At 41.3% G+C, this 18,189-nt stretch overlaps 1 protein-coding gene across 1 annotated transcript; it reads right to left on the reverse strand.

The window, feature by feature from the left end:
* Window positions 1-357: 357 nt before the first annotated feature.
* LOC138282940 (general transcription factor II-I repeat domain-containing protein 2-like) lies at window positions 358-18,165 on the reverse strand. The gene is made up of 3 exons (XM_069221005.1): window positions 18,061-18,165; window positions 4,307-6,719; window positions 358-3,387 (listed from the first exon to the last, which is right to left on the reverse strand). The coding sequence occupies exon 2, from the start codon at window positions 6,700-6,702 to the stop codon at window positions 4,849-4,851; it is 1,854 nt and encodes a 617-aa protein (XP_069077106.1). The 5' UTR covers window positions 6,703-6,719; window positions 18,061-18,165; the 3' UTR covers window positions 358-3,387; window positions 4,307-4,848.
* Window positions 18,166-18,189: the final 24 nt, after the last annotated feature.

Here is an 18,189-nt window from a genome sequence, read left to right on the forward strand (position 1 = left end):
CTTCATTTTACATGACCTTTGTGGTTTTACACAAAGCTTTCTCACATTCAGTGCCCTTGTATGTGCTTTGTACCATGTTAAAAAAAGGTGTCTTTCGAGAGTCAAATTCAGAACATTTATATAACTTCTAGCTGTCAAACACTCTTTGATGTAACCATCTATTGAAATAAAAGCCTTCAACACTCAAATGGTCTATCCTTGGGGTGTTGCTACATAATGTTTTGTTTTGCATACATACCCTGGTAAGTATAATTCTTGTTTCAATGGTTTGGATAATGTTCAGCAATAAATTCTTAGTTTGTTAATTGCTTCCACTTAGGTTAGGTCAGATTGCAACAAAACGTCTGTATGCTACTGCAATGTTAAAATGTTTATTTCATTAATAGATAATGTTTCTGTAAATGTATATGGTAAACCATTTAAGAAGCAAGCGTTTATCATGTACAGACATCAACACTTAATTATTAGTACATTTCTCTGCCTGTCAATCCCTTTTCGATCCGAGTTAACACAGATTCCAAGAGTTGTATTTTCTGCTGTACTTTTCTTCAGTTGATCCAGTTTCTTCTCCTTTATTGCCGATTCAGTTGCCTCCTTCTTTGCGGATTGAAGGGTTGTCTGTCCTCCTTTCCATTTTGTGCACAGCTTGTGTGAGCTTATTTAGAGTTAGGCCGCTGTGTTTCACACTGCCATGCTTTCTATATGTGTGGATCTTTTGGTGGTGTGAGGTATGTTAGTATGAAAATTATTTTGAACCAGTTGGTGTAATCATTTTCATGGTGAAATCTACCTCCTTTTGCTGTTGGAATCTATCATTTGAGAATACGTTTATTTGCTGAAAATGCAATAATGTCTGCATATTTAGATCCAATCAGTTTATGTCAGTTTGTGGCCAGCTTGTGATTCTAAAGCTATAAGATAAAACAGGAATATCAAGGCGATGTTTACGCTGCATTTCTTCCACACACTGTTAAGAAAAATCTACAAAATTAGCTTTACTATTCTTTGATGATTGTTCCCAGAGCTTTGAATATGGACCCTGAAGTTTAGCTTTATTTATCTCTAGGCAATTCTACACTCCCTTAGACCATGTTCTTTAATGCTGCAGTCCTTATCCAAGTCCAGGCTTTGTGTGTGTTTAAGTATATTAATCTCATCACCAGCTCCAGCACTTATGAAGAACAATGTCCACTTTTGTATCAGTGAAGAAGAGCCTGTTGGTATTTATTTCTTACGTAAGTTAACGCTTGCACTCTAGTTGTAGGTCATCCAGGAACAGCAATCCTGTGTTTGACCTGGGTTTACTGGTGTCTGGGGGTTTACTTATAACCACCCCATAGGTCACTAATGAGGCTGCTTATTGGGTTAAGCGACAGACTGAAAAAGAAGCAGAGGCTAAACTTCCCTGAAATACTCCTTGCATTTCTATGGTGTCTCGCCATATGGCTACAAGGATGTTGAATCCGCTGTAACTCTGTGATGAAAGCCTTCTCACATTCAGTACATTTATAAAGTTACTAACCAATTATGGATTATCGGCTGGTGCTTTAGTACAAGCTTTGTAGTAAATGTTTTGCCACATTCAGTACATGTAAGATTTCCGACCTGTATGGATTTTCTGGTGCTGCCTTAATATCCCCATTGCACTGAATAGACTGTCAACGTTATTACAGTTATACAATTATTCAACTAAGTGGACTGTCTGCTGTTGCTTTAATCTTGAGTGTGTGCTGAAAGCTTTTTCACATTTGGTGCAGCTATTTGATTTCTCGCCAGTATGGGTCAAGTGGTGTGTGTTCAGGTTCCCTTCTCTAATAAAAGACATCACATTCAGTACACTGTATCTCACCAAAATGGATTATTTGGTGTACTTTTAATGTACACTTTGTGCTGAGAGCTTTTTCACATTGAGTACATTTATATGATTTCTCGCTAGTATGGACCCTGATTGATGCGCCTGTAGTCCTGGCGATGCTCTAAAAGCCTTGTCGCATTCAGTACATTTGTAGCATTCCTCGCCGGTATGGATTCTCTGGAGAATAAGCAGAGATACCTTTGGGCCCATTCGTTAAGCTTATAGGGTTTCTCACCAGTATGGACTCTATTGTGGCTGTAGTCATACCTTTTCAATGAAAGCTTTGCTACATTAGGTACACTAACAGTTTCTCACTGGTATGGATTTAGTAATGTCTAATCCAATGTAGTTCTGTAATAGAAGCCTTCACACATTCAATACATTTATACCTTAGTTCAATGTGGTCTGCTAGGTGTTTTCTCAAAGTAGAACGAAAACTGAAAGACTGCGCACATTCACTACATTTATAAGGTTTCTCACCAGTATAAAGTACTTGGTTTCGCTCCGATTCACTCATGAAAGGGAAACCTTTGCCACAAACAGTATATTTAAATAGTTTCTCACCACTATAAATTTTAGGATGTTGCTTTAATTTAGACTGTGCATAAAAAGCTTTGTCAGTACATTTATACGATTTTTAACCAGTATGGACTTTTGGTGTCTGTTTAGATTCGGCTCTGCACTAAAAGCTTAGTCATATTTGCAACATTTATATGGTTTCTTGATGGAAATGTTGACTGGTGAAGGTTTAGTTAGAGTTTCGTACTGAAGCCTTACTACATCTATAGGGCTTCTCTTCAGTGTGTGTTCTTTGGTGGACATTAAGCTGGAATTTTTTAATGAAGATCCTGTTACATCCAGTACATTTATAGGGTTTCTCAATGGTATGCATTTTCTGCAGTCGTGACAATGTACTTACAGTTTGGTCCCGTCTGATTTTTTTTTATGGTTGATCGACAGTAAAAATTCTCTGGTATTTACTTACATTACAGTTAAAAGGCTTCTCATTGCTATGTATTTTCTGGTGTCTAATTAAATATGCCTTGTTCATGAAAGCCTTGTCATAGGGAGTACATTGATATGATTTTTGAGCAAAATAGATTATTTGGTATCACATTAGCTTTCAGTTTGTAAACATCTCTGCAGTGTGACATTTTGGAGCAATTGGTGATTCTTCTACACAGAATGTATGTAATGTTCAAAACATCTGTATGGATTTTTTAGTCTCTTATTAAGGAACTTTGGTCAACCTCAGATTCGAATTGTTTAATTACTCAGGAGTTACCTTTTGAAGTAAACTGCAACTAGATACAGCAGACACTTAGAATGTCTTTTGTGATGTGTTGGCTATAAAAACGAAGTGATTATTTGAAAAGCTGTTCTCACATGTACAACACTGGAACACTGTCTTTGGTGGGTTGTCACTAGTCTTCAGAGGTTCCTCTCTCCATGATGGGTTACAACTGTGATTGTGCAACGTTTGAACATTAGCTCTGTTATTAAGATGTGTGTTGTGCATCGTTTCTATTCACCTATTGATATGAGAAGAAATGACACATTAATATTTCAAGAAACAAGTATATAGAAATCATCACTATACCAGTCTATGTAAACCTCAGAGATTAGCCCGCTATATATACTAAAGACAACGTGAATTTCTTTATGTTATGCTAAAAGAACAACATTAACAATGTGTAGTCCATCACTTGACTTTCTCTCTCAAAGCATGAAGATTCTATACCCCCACCACGTTCTGTGGTGGCTGGCTACCACCGCAAGGCATTTGGTGAAACCTCTAGAGGCTGTGCTGACTCCGTAGGACAACACTTTGAACAGGTAGTGCTAACCACTATCATGAAGCATAGGTAGGGCACATGAGCTGGATGGATGGGGATGTGAAAGTAGGGGTCCTTCGGGCCTAGTGTTGCCATTAAGTTGCAATTACGTTGCCTTGCTTCAGTAGGGGGGTGACATCCTGTGGGGTGATCATATGAAAATGTTCCAAGAGAATGTATCTGTTGAAAGGCGTAAGAGTGAGGATTGATCGTCTTTCTTGGGGATGAGAAAGTATAGGAAGTAGACTGATTTGCCTCAGTGGTGAGGGCGAAGGGGGCACTGACTCTATGGCCCCTTTGAGAAGGAACTCCTGGGCCTCCTCCGCCTCCTATAGTAGCGAGTTCTGAGCTGAGGGCGTGTGTGGAAAGTGGGATGTTTGGTGGAGCCAAGGTGAGCTGAAGGCAGTAGTCCTGCTCGATAATAGAGGAGATCAGGGCGATGCGGGGTACCTCAATGTATAGACTCCCCTGGACTTGAAGTCCACTAGCTAGAAACAATGATAAGAATGAAGCCAGATTTGTGGTCACCGTGCTTTAAGACCTTTCAATTATCAGTTGTCACCAAAATAATAATTATAATGCAGTTCAAATAAACAAATAGGAAAAGCAATCTTACCTTCGACATGGTGCTTCATGATGTCTTCTAATACTGTGTAATCTGGTAGTTTCAGAGGACAATTCTGAAGAAGTCATTAGTAGTCACAGTATGGCGTTAGACAGGTGCAAAGCTTTGCTGAATTACAAGTACAGGGATTCAAACTGGTATTACTCTTCTATTGCAGGTCTGACAAGACCCCTGTGTTTGTCGATGTCCAGATGAGCACAACTTCAGCTTTGTTTTATGCAGAGAGGAAAGTGCCTCATCTGTCCTCTATTCTTGATTCTTTGAAAAATATATTTTATATTTTCACTTCAAAGTTTTTATTGCACCAGCTATACTGGTGATTATATTGTCATTGCTCCCTTTACTTTTGTCTTGAAGTTAGAAAGCATTGCTTTGTTCTTGTTCAACTAATACAAAACTTTGAAAGATGCTGTAGATTCTTCCCTCCAGCTACATTTTTCTTCCTGTCAGCAAAACTTGATTTGTTCTGGTCAGGTCAGCCAATAAAAAGAAAAAAAAACTTTGAAAGAAATAAAACAAACATCTCTACCATATCAGTGAGAAACTTGACACTGCCTGGCATCTACCAACCCCCTGTAATCTGGGGTATAGCCTGAGAGGGCAACTCTGATGCAGTCATTCAGATGATCGTCAGTCAGTCGTGTTCGCAGCTTGGATTTTACAAAGTTCATATCAGAGAAGGTTGATTCACAAAGATAAGTGGAGCCAAAGAGCGAAAAAAGTTTCATTGCAGCCGTGCGGATGTTCCTGTACTTTTCAGCATCCACACGACTCCAAAAATTAATGTCAGATTGCCTTGCTTTCAATTCAATGTCATTTTGAAGAGTGACAATCTCCATCTCCATAGTGGCAGAGTCAAGGTTAAGCAGCACACTCATTTGTTCAGAAATGTAACTAACATCCACTTCCATGAACGGATTTGAAGTGAACATCACACAGGGCTCCAGTAGCTCAAAATCACTAAATCGTTCATTGAACTCGTGATTGAGCCTCATCAGGAGGCGACTGTATTTCTCAGTGTCCAGGAGCTCAGCCTCAGCTTTGTCTTCTGAAAGGACTTGGAGCACGGAGGGAAAGTGATGCATCTTCCTTTTCTGCACATGCTGTATGAAAAGGTTAAGTTTTGATGTGAATGTTTTTACAGAACTAATCATGTTGGCGATGGTCTTGTTTTTGCCTTGTAATTCACAGTTCAAAACATTTAATTGTTCTGTCACATCTGTCAAAAATGCCAAATCAAGCAACCACTCGGTGCTTGATAACTGAGTGACATCTTCATTTCTAGACTCCATGAAAGCTTTCACTTCTGGCAATAGCGAAAGGAATCTGCGAAGTACTCTTCCCCTGCTTAACCATCGGATCCGAGTGTGCAGTAAAAAGTCACCATACTCCGCTGATATTTCTTCAACGAATAACTTGAAGCTTCGGTGCTGCTTGGCCTTTGCCCAAATTGAATTGATGATTTTAACGACAGGGGTCATCACATGATCAAACCCCATTACCTTGGCACATACTTCCTGTTGATGTATGATGCAATGGTAGTTGAGTAATGGAGGGAAATCAGGATCAGCTTTACAATTGGCTATGAAACCAGAATGATGTTCTGTCATTGCGGGTGAACCATCAGTTGTTATTGCCACTAACTTTTCCAATGGTACATTTTGTTTAGCAAAGTAATTCTTCACTTCTTTGTGGATGTCACTTCCTCTATTTGTGGTTTTCAGAGGCAATACAGTTAAAAATTCCTCTTTGACTGTGAAATCTTCAAAAACCATCCTAACAAACACTGCCAACTGGGCAATATCAACCGATTCATCACACTGAATAGAAAAATATTTGCATGTCTTTAAATCCCGCTCCAGTTGCACTATCATGTTGGCCGATAACGCCGATACTCTCCTTGCAATAGTATTGGCTCCTAACTGCACACCTGAAATGGCAGACATAATTTCAGGGCTATTTTTTAAATCTTTGAATAAGGAATCTGCCATTATAAGTATTGCTTCCTTCACAATAGCTCCATCAGAAAATGTTGCTTTGTTCTTGATTAAGTGATGAGTAACTTTGAAAGATGCTTCAGTTGCTGCATTAGCTTTCTTGGTTGGCTTTGCAAAAATAGAATACTGTGCCTGCAATGCAGCTTTTAGGTCACTTACTTTTTGTGACCTCACGTTGCTTCCTTTGGGGAACTTTCTCTCAAAATGCATGTGCATTGTTGAAAAATGCCTCTCAACATTGCCTTTTTTCCCCACTGCAAGTTTTGCGCCACAAATTAAACATGCACATGTGTCTTCAATTTGGGTGAATAAAAAACTGTTCTCCCATTCGGGATGGAAGTAGTAGGTCTTACTCTTTCGCCTTTTGGATGGACCTGGCTCCTCATCCATAATTACAATTTTTAGAGCTGTAAGGAAGAGTAGAAAAGTATGAGGTCTCCACCCATGCTTATCATGCAAGAATGGCATGAACACAACTTCAGTAATATAGTGTTTCAGGCAATCTGTGAGTAGCAACCAGCCTGGCAGTAAACAGCACAGTTGGAAAGTGAATTCATAATTCATACTTACTATCTTTAATTATAAAATAGAAACACTACTGGGTGGCTACTTTTCACAAAAACACCCTGGGCCAGAGAACATGGGTTTTCAACTATGATATAAACAAGGAAAATTTGCTTTTCTTCCCCATGGTTAAAAGCAATGTCCATAATTGGGCATGTGGTGGCTCCCTCAACCGCCTGAGCTCTGGTGCCACTGCCCTTGATGTACTATTGTTAACTATGTACTTGTGCAGTTAAGACCATATTGCAGAATTTATGACATTTAAAGAACCATCCTGATCCTTATACACCCTCCCATTGGGTCCCTGATATAATGTGTCCATAGAGCAAACTGTTAAATTAAAAATAAACAGTAAAAAAGTGGTTTATAACAAGAAAGCCCTGGTGCAACTATCTGTGATCCTATTTCTTCTGATTTATCAACCAACGAATGCCACTGGAGTTGGTTAATTAGGGCCATTAGAATTATGAGGCATGGGATGACCAAATAATTGACAATCATTCAGCAAGAAAAGGGCCACTTGTACAGCTTAATGAGTACATTTTGTGGCATTATTTTGTCATTTTCACACACTAACCATTTGGGCAGTAGTTGTACCCTATTAGTGCCATTTAACACTCAAATACAGCAATAAGCAGCAAACAGGGGTCCAATCAACCTTTGCAAAGGGGCCTTCCACTGTGCGGAAGCACGTGTTGCCGCCTATTTCAGCTAGAAACTGTTTTGTTTTTTTACTAAAACCTGCAGATTATGCAGGCGAAAGATTAGGTTGGCAAATGCATAACTATGCGGAAAGCGCCACAGCTCTAAAAGTCGCAAAATTCCAGTGGCTCTAGTTATATGACAGGTTCGCATTTCACCTGCAGTGGTGCTTAAATCCAGTGATCTATCTTAAACTTGATTATGGTGGCACTATGACAAGGCTGCCACGTGTGTCAAGGAGTGTGGTCTGTGGAAACATATGTACATGTGTGTATAAATGGAAAATGTGTATGGATGACTAAGATCGTGGGTCCTGTGTACTTATGGCACAGGACATGCCGCAGGCTTTCACCACATGTGACACCATTACCAGTATAACAGAAAAATACAGTTGTTTTTTTAAATGGGATAAACCTGGAGTGAAGAACAAGTTCTATAACATAGGATATGTTCCTTCACTCCAAATTTCTCCCATTTAAAACAAATTACTGTATTTTTCTTTTATGAATATGCACTTTGCCTACCGACCACTGCAACACTTTTAAATGGGAGAAGATTAAAAGTTAACTTAGTTGAATTCCATCAAACTCTTCATTTCAATTTTCTCTCTTTTAAAAGGGTCCGTTTACGCACAGCAGGCATCTTCCTCCCAGTATCCGGGAAGCACAGTGTCATATTTAGATAAGAAAAATAAAGTCAATTTTTTTTTGAATGGGAGAAACTGAAAGTGAAGACAAATGCATCATAAAACATAACTGCCTTAACTGAATGTGAATAAAATGCTTTATAAAAGATTCAGGGCCTGGTTTAGAGTTTGGTGGGTGGGGTTAGTCCGTCACAAATGTGACAGAAATCCTGTCCATCGTATTATGATCTCATTATATCTTATGGAAATCGTAATATGGCGGACGGATATCCGTCTTGTTTGTGACGGAGTAACCCGTCAAACTCTAAATCAGGCCCTCAGGCTTAATGTTTTGTTAAACATTTTTCTTCATTTTCATTTTCGCCCTTTTAAAACAATGGCTGTATTTTTCCTCTTAAAAATGGCCCGTGTCTACCAGCCACTTGAAGCAAGATGCCTGCTCTTTGTAAATGCGCCACTTTTAAATGGGAGTTAACAGTTAATTGTTCATTTTAATTTACTGCTATTTAAAGGCATTCAAACACAGCATCTTGCTCTCACGCTGCCATATTAAGTTATATTACTGCTTTTTATGGAAGCCATTACGATTCATGTGGTTGCCACCTATTTACATACCCCTTTAGCTCCTACATTGCATTTACTGGTATAGACTTATTTGTAAGTAACGTTCCGACCAACAAGAATTGTTCCTCTTCAGCATACAGGGGGATTACTGTAGGAAAGTCCTCCTTTTTGCCCTGGTTACCCCCAAACTTTTTGGGTAGATATTGCTGATTACTCGCTCTTGGCTGTGCCCTGGGTTCTGCTTACCAGTCCCAGGGCCAGTGCTCTGTGTAAAGTGGATATGCAAATTAGGCTAATTATAACTGGCAGGATCAACCTACCTGTAAGTCCCTAGTATATGGTAGGCCATATAGGTTTAGGGACCCCAGCATAGGTACTGCACCCATAGGTGCACTGCTGAGGTGCCCAGTGTCACTGTAAAGGCAGGCCTGCCTTGCTGCCTGCTTTTAAACTAAAGTTATATGCAAATTCCTCTTTGGAATTAAAAGTACTTCCAAAGTCTTAAACTACTCTATTTTTACTTATAAGTCACCCCTAAGGTGTGCCCTATGAGCCCCTAGGGTTGGATGGCATGTAACTATAAGCAGGGACCTTATAAAAAAGAATGTATAAGCCCTGGTGAGGTAAAATAGCCAAATTCGTTTTTCCCTCACTGTAGTGAATGGCCTCCATAGGTTAACATGGGGAGACTTTTTTTTTTAATTAACAAAGTCCCCATAAGAGACAGTTACCTTGAGTTTGGTATCAAATTAATTGTTAAAATAAACCCCACAACTTGTTGGATTTAATTTAACTAGTTCAGGTAAAGAGTTTTAAAACTCTACCTGAAGGTTGCCAACTTCAGCTCTGGAGTGCCCTTCTCTGATTGGCCAGCCTCTGGCAGCCTGGCCAGGCTGCCTTGATGAGGTGTGAAGTGTCCTAGGCTCAACACAAAGGATGTGCCTGGGGAAGGAGATCTGCCTCAGCAGATGGTGAAACAGGATAGGGGACAGCAGCCAAACTGGTCTTCAAAGGCAGGGAAGGACATTTGGGGTAGCTCAGGAACTCCCCCATTTCCTGCAACCCCAGACAACTAGGTGTCCCTTTTTTATTAGATTTTCTTGATTAGATTAGAAGAGGGGTGTGTTTAGGATTTTTAGCCACACCAGTGGGTGGGCTCAGCCAGATCTAACCTCCAAAAATAGGTTTCAGCCATGTTGGGTTTTTGAAGAATGTTGCTCCCTGGGATTGATTTTTGACACACTTTCCAGAAAGTGGTCACCATGGGGAAAGTAGCTTGCCTGTGATTGGGCAGTCGGGCCCCCCTGCTTTTCACCCCAGGAGCAAGGACAAATATGGCAGAGCTGCACCCGCACCTCAGATCCCTACAAGGAACAACATCAGAAGAAGGACTGCCCTGCTGGACTCCTGAGCGGCATGTGGACACTGCACTCCGAAGGAGTGCACCAGCTGCACACTCGAGCTTCCCACAAGAAAGACGTTGCCTGGCCTCAACAGGTTCAAGAAGGGACTCCCTGCTTGCTACAGGTGAAAAATAGCTACCCAGAGTCCCCTGCATTAAATGCTGAAAAAAACTGACCAGCTGACCACTGTCCGGTGGTCATTTTGGAGTTTGAGCCAGGTGCATGCTGGGAGTTGGAGTCCTAACCCTCAAAGAGCAACTCAGAGCTTCTGGAACCTTTAGGTAAGCTGTGGACTTCTAAAGGACCTTCAAAGACCTTCTGGAAGATCCAGAAGTTTGGAGAACTTTTTGGAAAAGCTCCATAAAGGGACCGACCCGCCACCGAGAGTCAACCCGGCTTGGATCGATCCCGCGACCCGGCCTGACTTGCAGGTTCGTCTGGCTGAAAAGCTCCGGAGCCCCGGACTTCCAGGATTTTGCCCGGGGCTCCTGGAAAGCCAATCTGACGACTCGAAATTTGCTTGGCTTGCTGTGGAGGGTCATCTGACGTCAGAGAGAAAAAGCTCCAAAAAAAGTGACTAAGTATGAAGGTAAAAAGTTGACCGTGACTTCCCATGCAGCGTATCTGAAGAGGGCTCCAGGGTTCAGATCAAGATTCAGCTTTGGTCTGGACGAAGATTTACGCCCCGAAAAATCGTCTAAGTCAGAATGCAGAGTCTTCACTGAGGTCTCCTGCAACGTTTATCGGAATAGGGCTCCAGGGAGGTCGGATCAGATTGGTGACTTCATCCCGCTAAAGAAAATCTTCAAGAAAACGACTAAGTCCGAAGGTAAACATTTGACCGGGGCCTCCTGCTTGCTGTAGCCGAGCAGGGCTCCATCACGGTCAGCCTGAAACTTTGACTTTGTCCTAGGCGAGGTGTGACCAGATTGGCGCTTTTAGTTTCTAAGCGCCAGAAAACATTAATTCTTTAAAAATTCATATCTCCGGTTCCCCATATCCCATTTTATTTGTTTTCGTGTCAAATTAAAGATAACAATATTTCCTATTTTTATAAATTGGTTTTTGATTTTTAAACTATTTTCTGTTTTATTTTATTACTGTTTTGTGGTAGTTGAATGCTTTACACACTGTCTCCTAAGTTAAGGCTTGTTGCTCGTTGCCAAGTTACCAAGGGTTGAGCTGGGGTTAATTTATTGAGACCTAACTGCACCTAGTGGAGGTTAGTGGCCTATTGCTAAGTGTAGGTACTTACCTGACCTTACCAACAATCCCTTTTCAAAAATTACGCTCACATTTTATCAGTTTACTTAGTTGTTCACCAACTTCCATCTGCACCTACGATCCCAGACTTCCCACCTGAAGTGACACATTTCAGAATTTAATGTGAATAAAGGGCCTAGCAAGGGATATATATTCTGGAACAGACATTCTATAATTGTCTTTTAACCGCCTTAAAGCAGTTTTATAACTGTCTTAAATCATGAAAATGTCTTCAATTGTCAAGCTCAGTGGTCTTGGAAGTAGCCCATCCCTTGCATCAAGAAGTCCAGATGAGGAGACAATCCTTCTCACACATTGCAGATAACGCCTGGAATGACCTCCTGCAACACCTCAGAACCGCCCCCTTCTCACGAACTTCTGAAAAACCCTCAAGACCTGGCTTTTCCAGAAAACACAGGCATGATTCCATTAGTCCGCCTTGCTCTGGCGCTCGCCCTACTCAGTCCCTGGATCACCTTGCAGGTGATTAGCTGCGCTATACAAATCCATATAACATAACAGTTAAGTCAGTCTCTCAGTGAGGTGTTTTATTTTAATTCATAAAAGAGTTCCCGCAACACAGCAATCTGCCATGCAGCGCGTTACAAGTAAATCGCGGCTCTTTTGTCTCTGCTTGTGTCAGCAGAGGAAACTGATGACGTACGAGTGACTGCAACTGGGGGATGTGTAAGGAATAAACAGTGAGAGGAAAGCAGTTCAAGGGTTTACTGCAGTAAACGGACAGATACCAACTTATGATTTATAAAAGGCGAAAGGTTTGACTTGCTATTATATATGTAAGAATTAAGAAAGTCTGCATGATTTATCATTTTAAATTTCATATATAAGCAGTGTGCGGTCCTTATGGAGTTCTAGGTTTTCTTACACCCCAAAATTGTCCTTTCCCAACTGTACAACAAATGTACTCTGATAGCATTGAATGAAAGGGCATTCACCCCTAGTCTGTAACCACTTGCAGCAGGTGTTGCGGGGTAGCCCCATTGGGAGTTCTTTTGCAAGACATTTGTCTGTTGCTACCTTGATCTGTAGATAGGTGAATTTCAGACTAGTTATGTGTAGGTTTTGCAGCAAAAATTGTTTAATTGTAGTTTAAAAAAAATATTGTTGCCTACCTAAACAAAATTATGCATATGACAGACAGAGGGGGCCATTAGGAACCTGCTCACCTTTCAGTCAGCCAACATGGCTCTGCCCCTATTAAGGACGACTTCTGGGACAGGGGTACTTGTCAGGACCGTGTAACCCCATTGATTATCCTCTGTAATTAACCCCCTCCCACCGGCCTTGTAGGCTCATTCCTGTGTAAGGGAGAAGGAAATAAATGTGTGTATGTACGTTGCTGCCAGGACATAGCCAGTTAAGGATGCTGTCTGGGGACTTCCCTAGTAGGGGGCTCACAGGCATGTTTCTTAGTACTGGGGTGGTGAGTAATGGATTGCTTGGGGGAGGGGGGGTGTCTCTTGGTTACGGTATAATTACACAACTGCATTTCTATGGCCTATGCACATTCAATCTGGGAAGCACAGTTTGCAAATAACAATTTTGAAGCCTAAGAAGAAAACGCAGCTCTTCTTAAGGACCACAGCACATTGTGTAGTAAATTACTGTGCAAGGAGGACATACTGTGGCTCTTTATAATGATGCCGAGAACTGGACTTAATCCCACTGCACTTTCTGCTACAAATACTGTGCAGGTTAATATATATATTTTTAAGCTTCTGCACTTGTCTCTTAGCTGAATTCTTATAGTAATAAAAACGCTTATATCCACCGTACTTTATTAGAGGCAAGACAAATTTCTTCCCTTGATATTTTCGAGACTAGTGAAGAACCACGAGATTAATGTGAGTTGTGGGTCAGCAGCTGTGTGCCCATGATGTGAATGGACAGTTATTGGTGGCACTACATCTACTGTTTGAGGGGGTAATGCCCATGTTTCAAAAGGAAAAAGCACAACTTTCTATAACTGGAGTTACAAAAGCAATAACTCACATTTTGCAGGAGTATCACACCAAAGCTTTCACACTGCTGACTCTGCCTGGGAGTTCCACACAGTCCACAGCTGGTGCCTCTCAGGTTATTTCTCGTTTATTATGTGACAGATTATCAGATGCCCGTGCACTTCTGTTTAGGAAGGCTTCAATAAAATGTATTGTGTTTACAGGAGGATCTATGAACACAAATTGTTAATTTCAGATAAAGGAATCCATTAAAGAACACGTACGATATGTATATATCTTTTGTTAAACAACTAACCTTGAAATTACAAGCAAAATTCTGAATCAACAATCCTGCTATTGTTGGGAAAGAGATGCTCGACGTTTATTAATGTCAATGCAGGAGAAATAAACTGCTTCCATTGTGCATGTGCTATTATATGGACAATAATCAAACAAAGGGTAGATTTCGTACACCAGACATATAGCTACATCATCAAATAAATATTTCTCAATTAAAAACCTCAGGGTGGAGAACCAGTCTGAATAAATCTACTTTTGCACAAATAATGCCACAGCACCATTCTCATTCATGGACCAAAGCTACAGAGCTTCTAGTACTTGTCAGATGCCTTTACTTACCTGGACTAATTTACAGAAAGTGCCTGACCATTCCCTAAACTTTATTGTATCCAATGTTATTGGTTGGAATATGTTTTGATTTTTTAAGGAAAATACATTCATTTGTTTCTCTGGTCATTCATTTCTTTTGTCCACGGATGTAAAGAAGTTGTGTGATTCTTCAAATGGGAAACAGCTGGATTACGATACAGAGGTTCAATAGGAACTAATGCGAGGAGGATGATAGCTGCGGTGTCTGGGATCATATGGACCATGGTGTTCTGGTACTGAAATGCATGATCTGGCACTATATTTACTGTGAAGTTCTGCACAGAGTAGCAATAAAAAGATGAATGCATAATGCTAGCGTCCTTCCCTTTCATGCAATCCAGATTGTCCTGACACTAAACCTTGGAGAATCTGCATTCTCCTCCAAAGCTTTGTCTATCCTCCTCACTATTCCACTGGTTTCTGACGGATACCAAGGCACCCATTTCTGAGTAATAAAAACTAATCTGCAAACATGTTTCTAATTCTTTTCATGCCAGCAGTACTGACTGAAACCTAATCACACTTTTCATTTTACATTCAGGCCACTTAAAAAACACATCTTAATGAAATGGGCATATAATGTTCAAAACTAGCTTCTACTAGAGACACTGGCGCAATTATTTCAAAGTCACAGTTAGGTGTTGTATCCAGACACTTTTGTCACTCTGTTAATACTTCACATTATTCACAAACTCTTTCAACCTCCAAATCGGGCCTGGTGGCTCAGTGAACTGATGCATTTAGTCCAGGAAACTGGGTTTGACCACAAAGTCTCCGATCCATTCTGCCTTTTTATCCTTTAGAGGTCAATAAAACGTGAATCATTGCGTTTGATACCAAATATTAGTTATCTGTCATAGTGCCTACAGGCCTTTTGGGGGTAAAGGTGCACTCAACAAACATGATTGTTATTTAGATATACATCTGAGAAGCAGTAATCCCCCCTAGTCCTCTGCTTGGTCCCAGTAATACACATGATCACTGTGTGGTTGTTGTATGAGACGTCCCCTCAGTCGCTATTGTGCACACTGCCCCACATTTTATCCACAACTCCTCCTTCACCATCCAGAACACACTGTTTTTTTCTCTCTGTAATTACACACCATATGCACTCCACTCACTCTTTCTTCATCCAACTCTTCATCTTGTTCCAGAACTTCGAAGCTCCCTTTCTTTTGGCAAGCACCAGAATCCTTCACCGAAATAGTCAACACATATACTTCCTGCTCCTCAACTTTTTTTTTTCTTCTACTGCCATTCTGGACAATCTGCCGCTAGGTTCTTTGACCCAGACGTATAGGCCGCTCCTCATGTGGGCTCAACTGCAAATTTGTATTGAAATATTGTCGAGTCCCTTTTTTCTCATCACTTCTTTCAGGGTTTCATGATCACTTTATACACATTTCACACTTCACAGAACATCCTGACTTTTCTTGCTCCCAAACTTACTGTCAAGGTCTCTTTCTTCAGTCTCACTTCAGAATCTTTATGAAAACTGGAAGCAAATGCGGTTGGGATAATTAGTCCACATTTTACCCACGTGAGAACACAGCCCTTTCCCGTTTGACTGCCATCAACAGTTAAAGCGCACTGTATTTTTTCTGCGCAAAACGTCCACAACTTATGTGGTTCATTATGTCATTCACACTCAGACGAGACTCTTGCTCTCTTCACTGTGAGATTTCCTATAGGAACTGTTTTAGTTACCTTGTTCATAAAGAACTTCAAATAGAAATCCATAAAGCCTACAAATGGCAGAAAATGATCGTTGTCCATTTGCCTTGATGCATGTAAAATAGTTCCCACGAAACTTATCTTAGATTTCACACCGTTAATTTCATATTGACATCAGTATGTAGATTAAATTCTAAACTTACACTTCAGTTTAATGTTAAACCCTTCTTTAAAATTTCCAAAAGTCTGCTTAGCCTTCTGTTGTGCTCCTGCAGCATGTCATCTTGTAGGAAGAGGACCAAAGCATCCTTCTGAACAACTGGTTTATCACTCTCTGAAACATGGATGCAGTGGACAAGCCAAACGTTATCCTACAGAACCTAAACATACCTGTTGGTGTTATGAAAATAGCCAGGCACCTCAACTGAGGATGCAGAAGACAAAGCCGGTGAGGTGAGCACATTCATAAAAGATATCAAGAAGGGTGTGTTCAGGCTAAATGGAGCACTTCTTGTGCTTACTTTAGCCACGATGCATACTGATATCTCAGAAGCCTTCCTCGAGACAACCACCAGACTAACCTATTCCATAGCCTCCAGCTGTTCAGGGTTCCTAACGCAACCTGTTTAGTTTATGTTTAACAGCGTCTTTCAATCTGTTAGGACTAGTCCTCCCCTTCTGTACAACAGGCATAAAACTTCCTACCTCCACCTGTGCCTCTCTTTAGGTGGGATAAGCCATTACTCATACACTTCCACTGGAGTGCCACCACCAGCACCCTTTAAATTAAAATACACGTTCAATAAGTGGCCCCTATTATATTCAAGGTGTACTTCTTGTACACAATTATGACTGTGACTATTGCACATGGGTCTTGTAGGAAGGAATGACTGTGTTGATGAGAAGGAATTCTTCGTCAAAGGGGAAATCGAAGAAAGGAATATAGCCCTTAACATGTGAAATTCTAACCTTGACTTTGATAATTATGATTCTAACACCAATGCAATAGCACTGCAGATGGTTAGCTACTAGTCAAAACATTATTTTCTACTCCAGGCATAATAAAGAATGATATTATGATGGTGCTGACTTATCCACCCTTCTCTCCTGTAATATAATAGTGTGGGAAACTCAGAAATCTATGGCATCTGAGAAATCTTCTCAAACCTGAAACATTCCAAGGAAATAAAGGTGTGAGACAAATTTAAGTTGGTGCCCAGTTTGTCTGTCTGGTTCTCTACGCTAGGAGCTCATTCTTTGGACGAACATAAGGCTGCCACTACCTACGACCAATATTCAAAACCCAACATATGCTCCATCCCATCCTTTCAAAGGAGGGAGATGATTCAAAGCACAATCTGCTCAATAAACAGGCCCAATAATCTTTTCTTGCATTTCAAATTCAAGATAGCACTCAGATACCACTGAGGTTCAAAGGACACTATGAACTTGACCTAGTGAGCTATCAGATTAGTTGCGATTTCTGAAGTTTCTCCTCTTGGTAAAGGTGTATTATCAGCCCAAACAAGATTGAGAGGGGATTAGGTAACATTCCTTACCAGAAAAATGCTCGAGTGCTAAATAAACAAATGGTAAGGTCGAAACCTGTGGTATGGAGTGGGGAGGCACAAAGTTTATAGAGATGGGCCTCAATCTCTGCTGATTTACAGCAGGACTCTACTGGGACCTCGCCACACTTATATTTAACAACAACCCCCAGGGACTGCAGAGAAGCAAGGAAGGGAAGAACTAGATGATACTAATGCAAATTAAAACCACACCGCATGTCAGTGTAGCAACTAATTAACGTTCTTTTGGGAGGGGTTTGTGCCCTGTGGGGGTAAAAGGAGATGTACACCTGCCATGAGTGGGTCGAATGCATGTGAAACTTGTATTCTGACTTGTATTTTGGCTCTGGGTTTAAGCTAAGATACTGTGTGTGCAGAGCCTAGGCCTGTCCCTGATAATGTGAGGCCCAGAACCTGTTCTTGTGATCCGAGGGTGCACACGTCGTGTGCCCCCAGTGAGTGCTGCCCACCGCATACAACAGATGGCAGCAACGTGCTGTGTTTTGTGAACGTATTGCGACAGTGCGCTGCAGCACGAACACCAGCTACAAACTAGATCCCCACCAAGAGCCCGGTGAATGCGTTTGCTGCGCTTGTTCTTCGGGGGATGCTTGCACCGTTCGCATGACAGGACTTCAGAGCTGGAGCACTGAGGGCAGCTCCCCACCGACGCCTATACAGCCTGAGGGCTGAAGTCTGATCCTCCCCACCCAAGGGTAAACGAGGCTACTTACTTCTGCGCCTGTCTTTGAGCTGCAGCCCGTGGGCACTGGGGCCGGCGGCCGAGGGAGCAGAAGGGACTGGAGCGTGAGTTCCTTGCGTGACTCCGCGCGCCGCGGGCGCCGGGAACCGCGCGGCCATCT

The sequence above is a fragment of the Pleurodeles waltl genome, chromosome 2_2 (assembly GCF_031143425.1).
Source record: "Pleurodeles waltl isolate 20211129_DDA chromosome 2_2, aPleWal1.hap1.20221129, whole genome shotgun sequence".
In the NCBI taxonomy this organism is placed as follows: Eukaryota; Metazoa; Chordata; class Amphibia; order Caudata; family Salamandridae; genus Pleurodeles; species Pleurodeles waltl.

Bases quoted from the DNA above. Each gene is read 5' to 3' on its own strand.
- LOC138282940 (XM_069221005.1), bottom strand. From the start codon at position 6,702: ATGGATGAGGAGCCAGGTCCATCCAAAAGGCGAAAGAGTAAGACCTAC.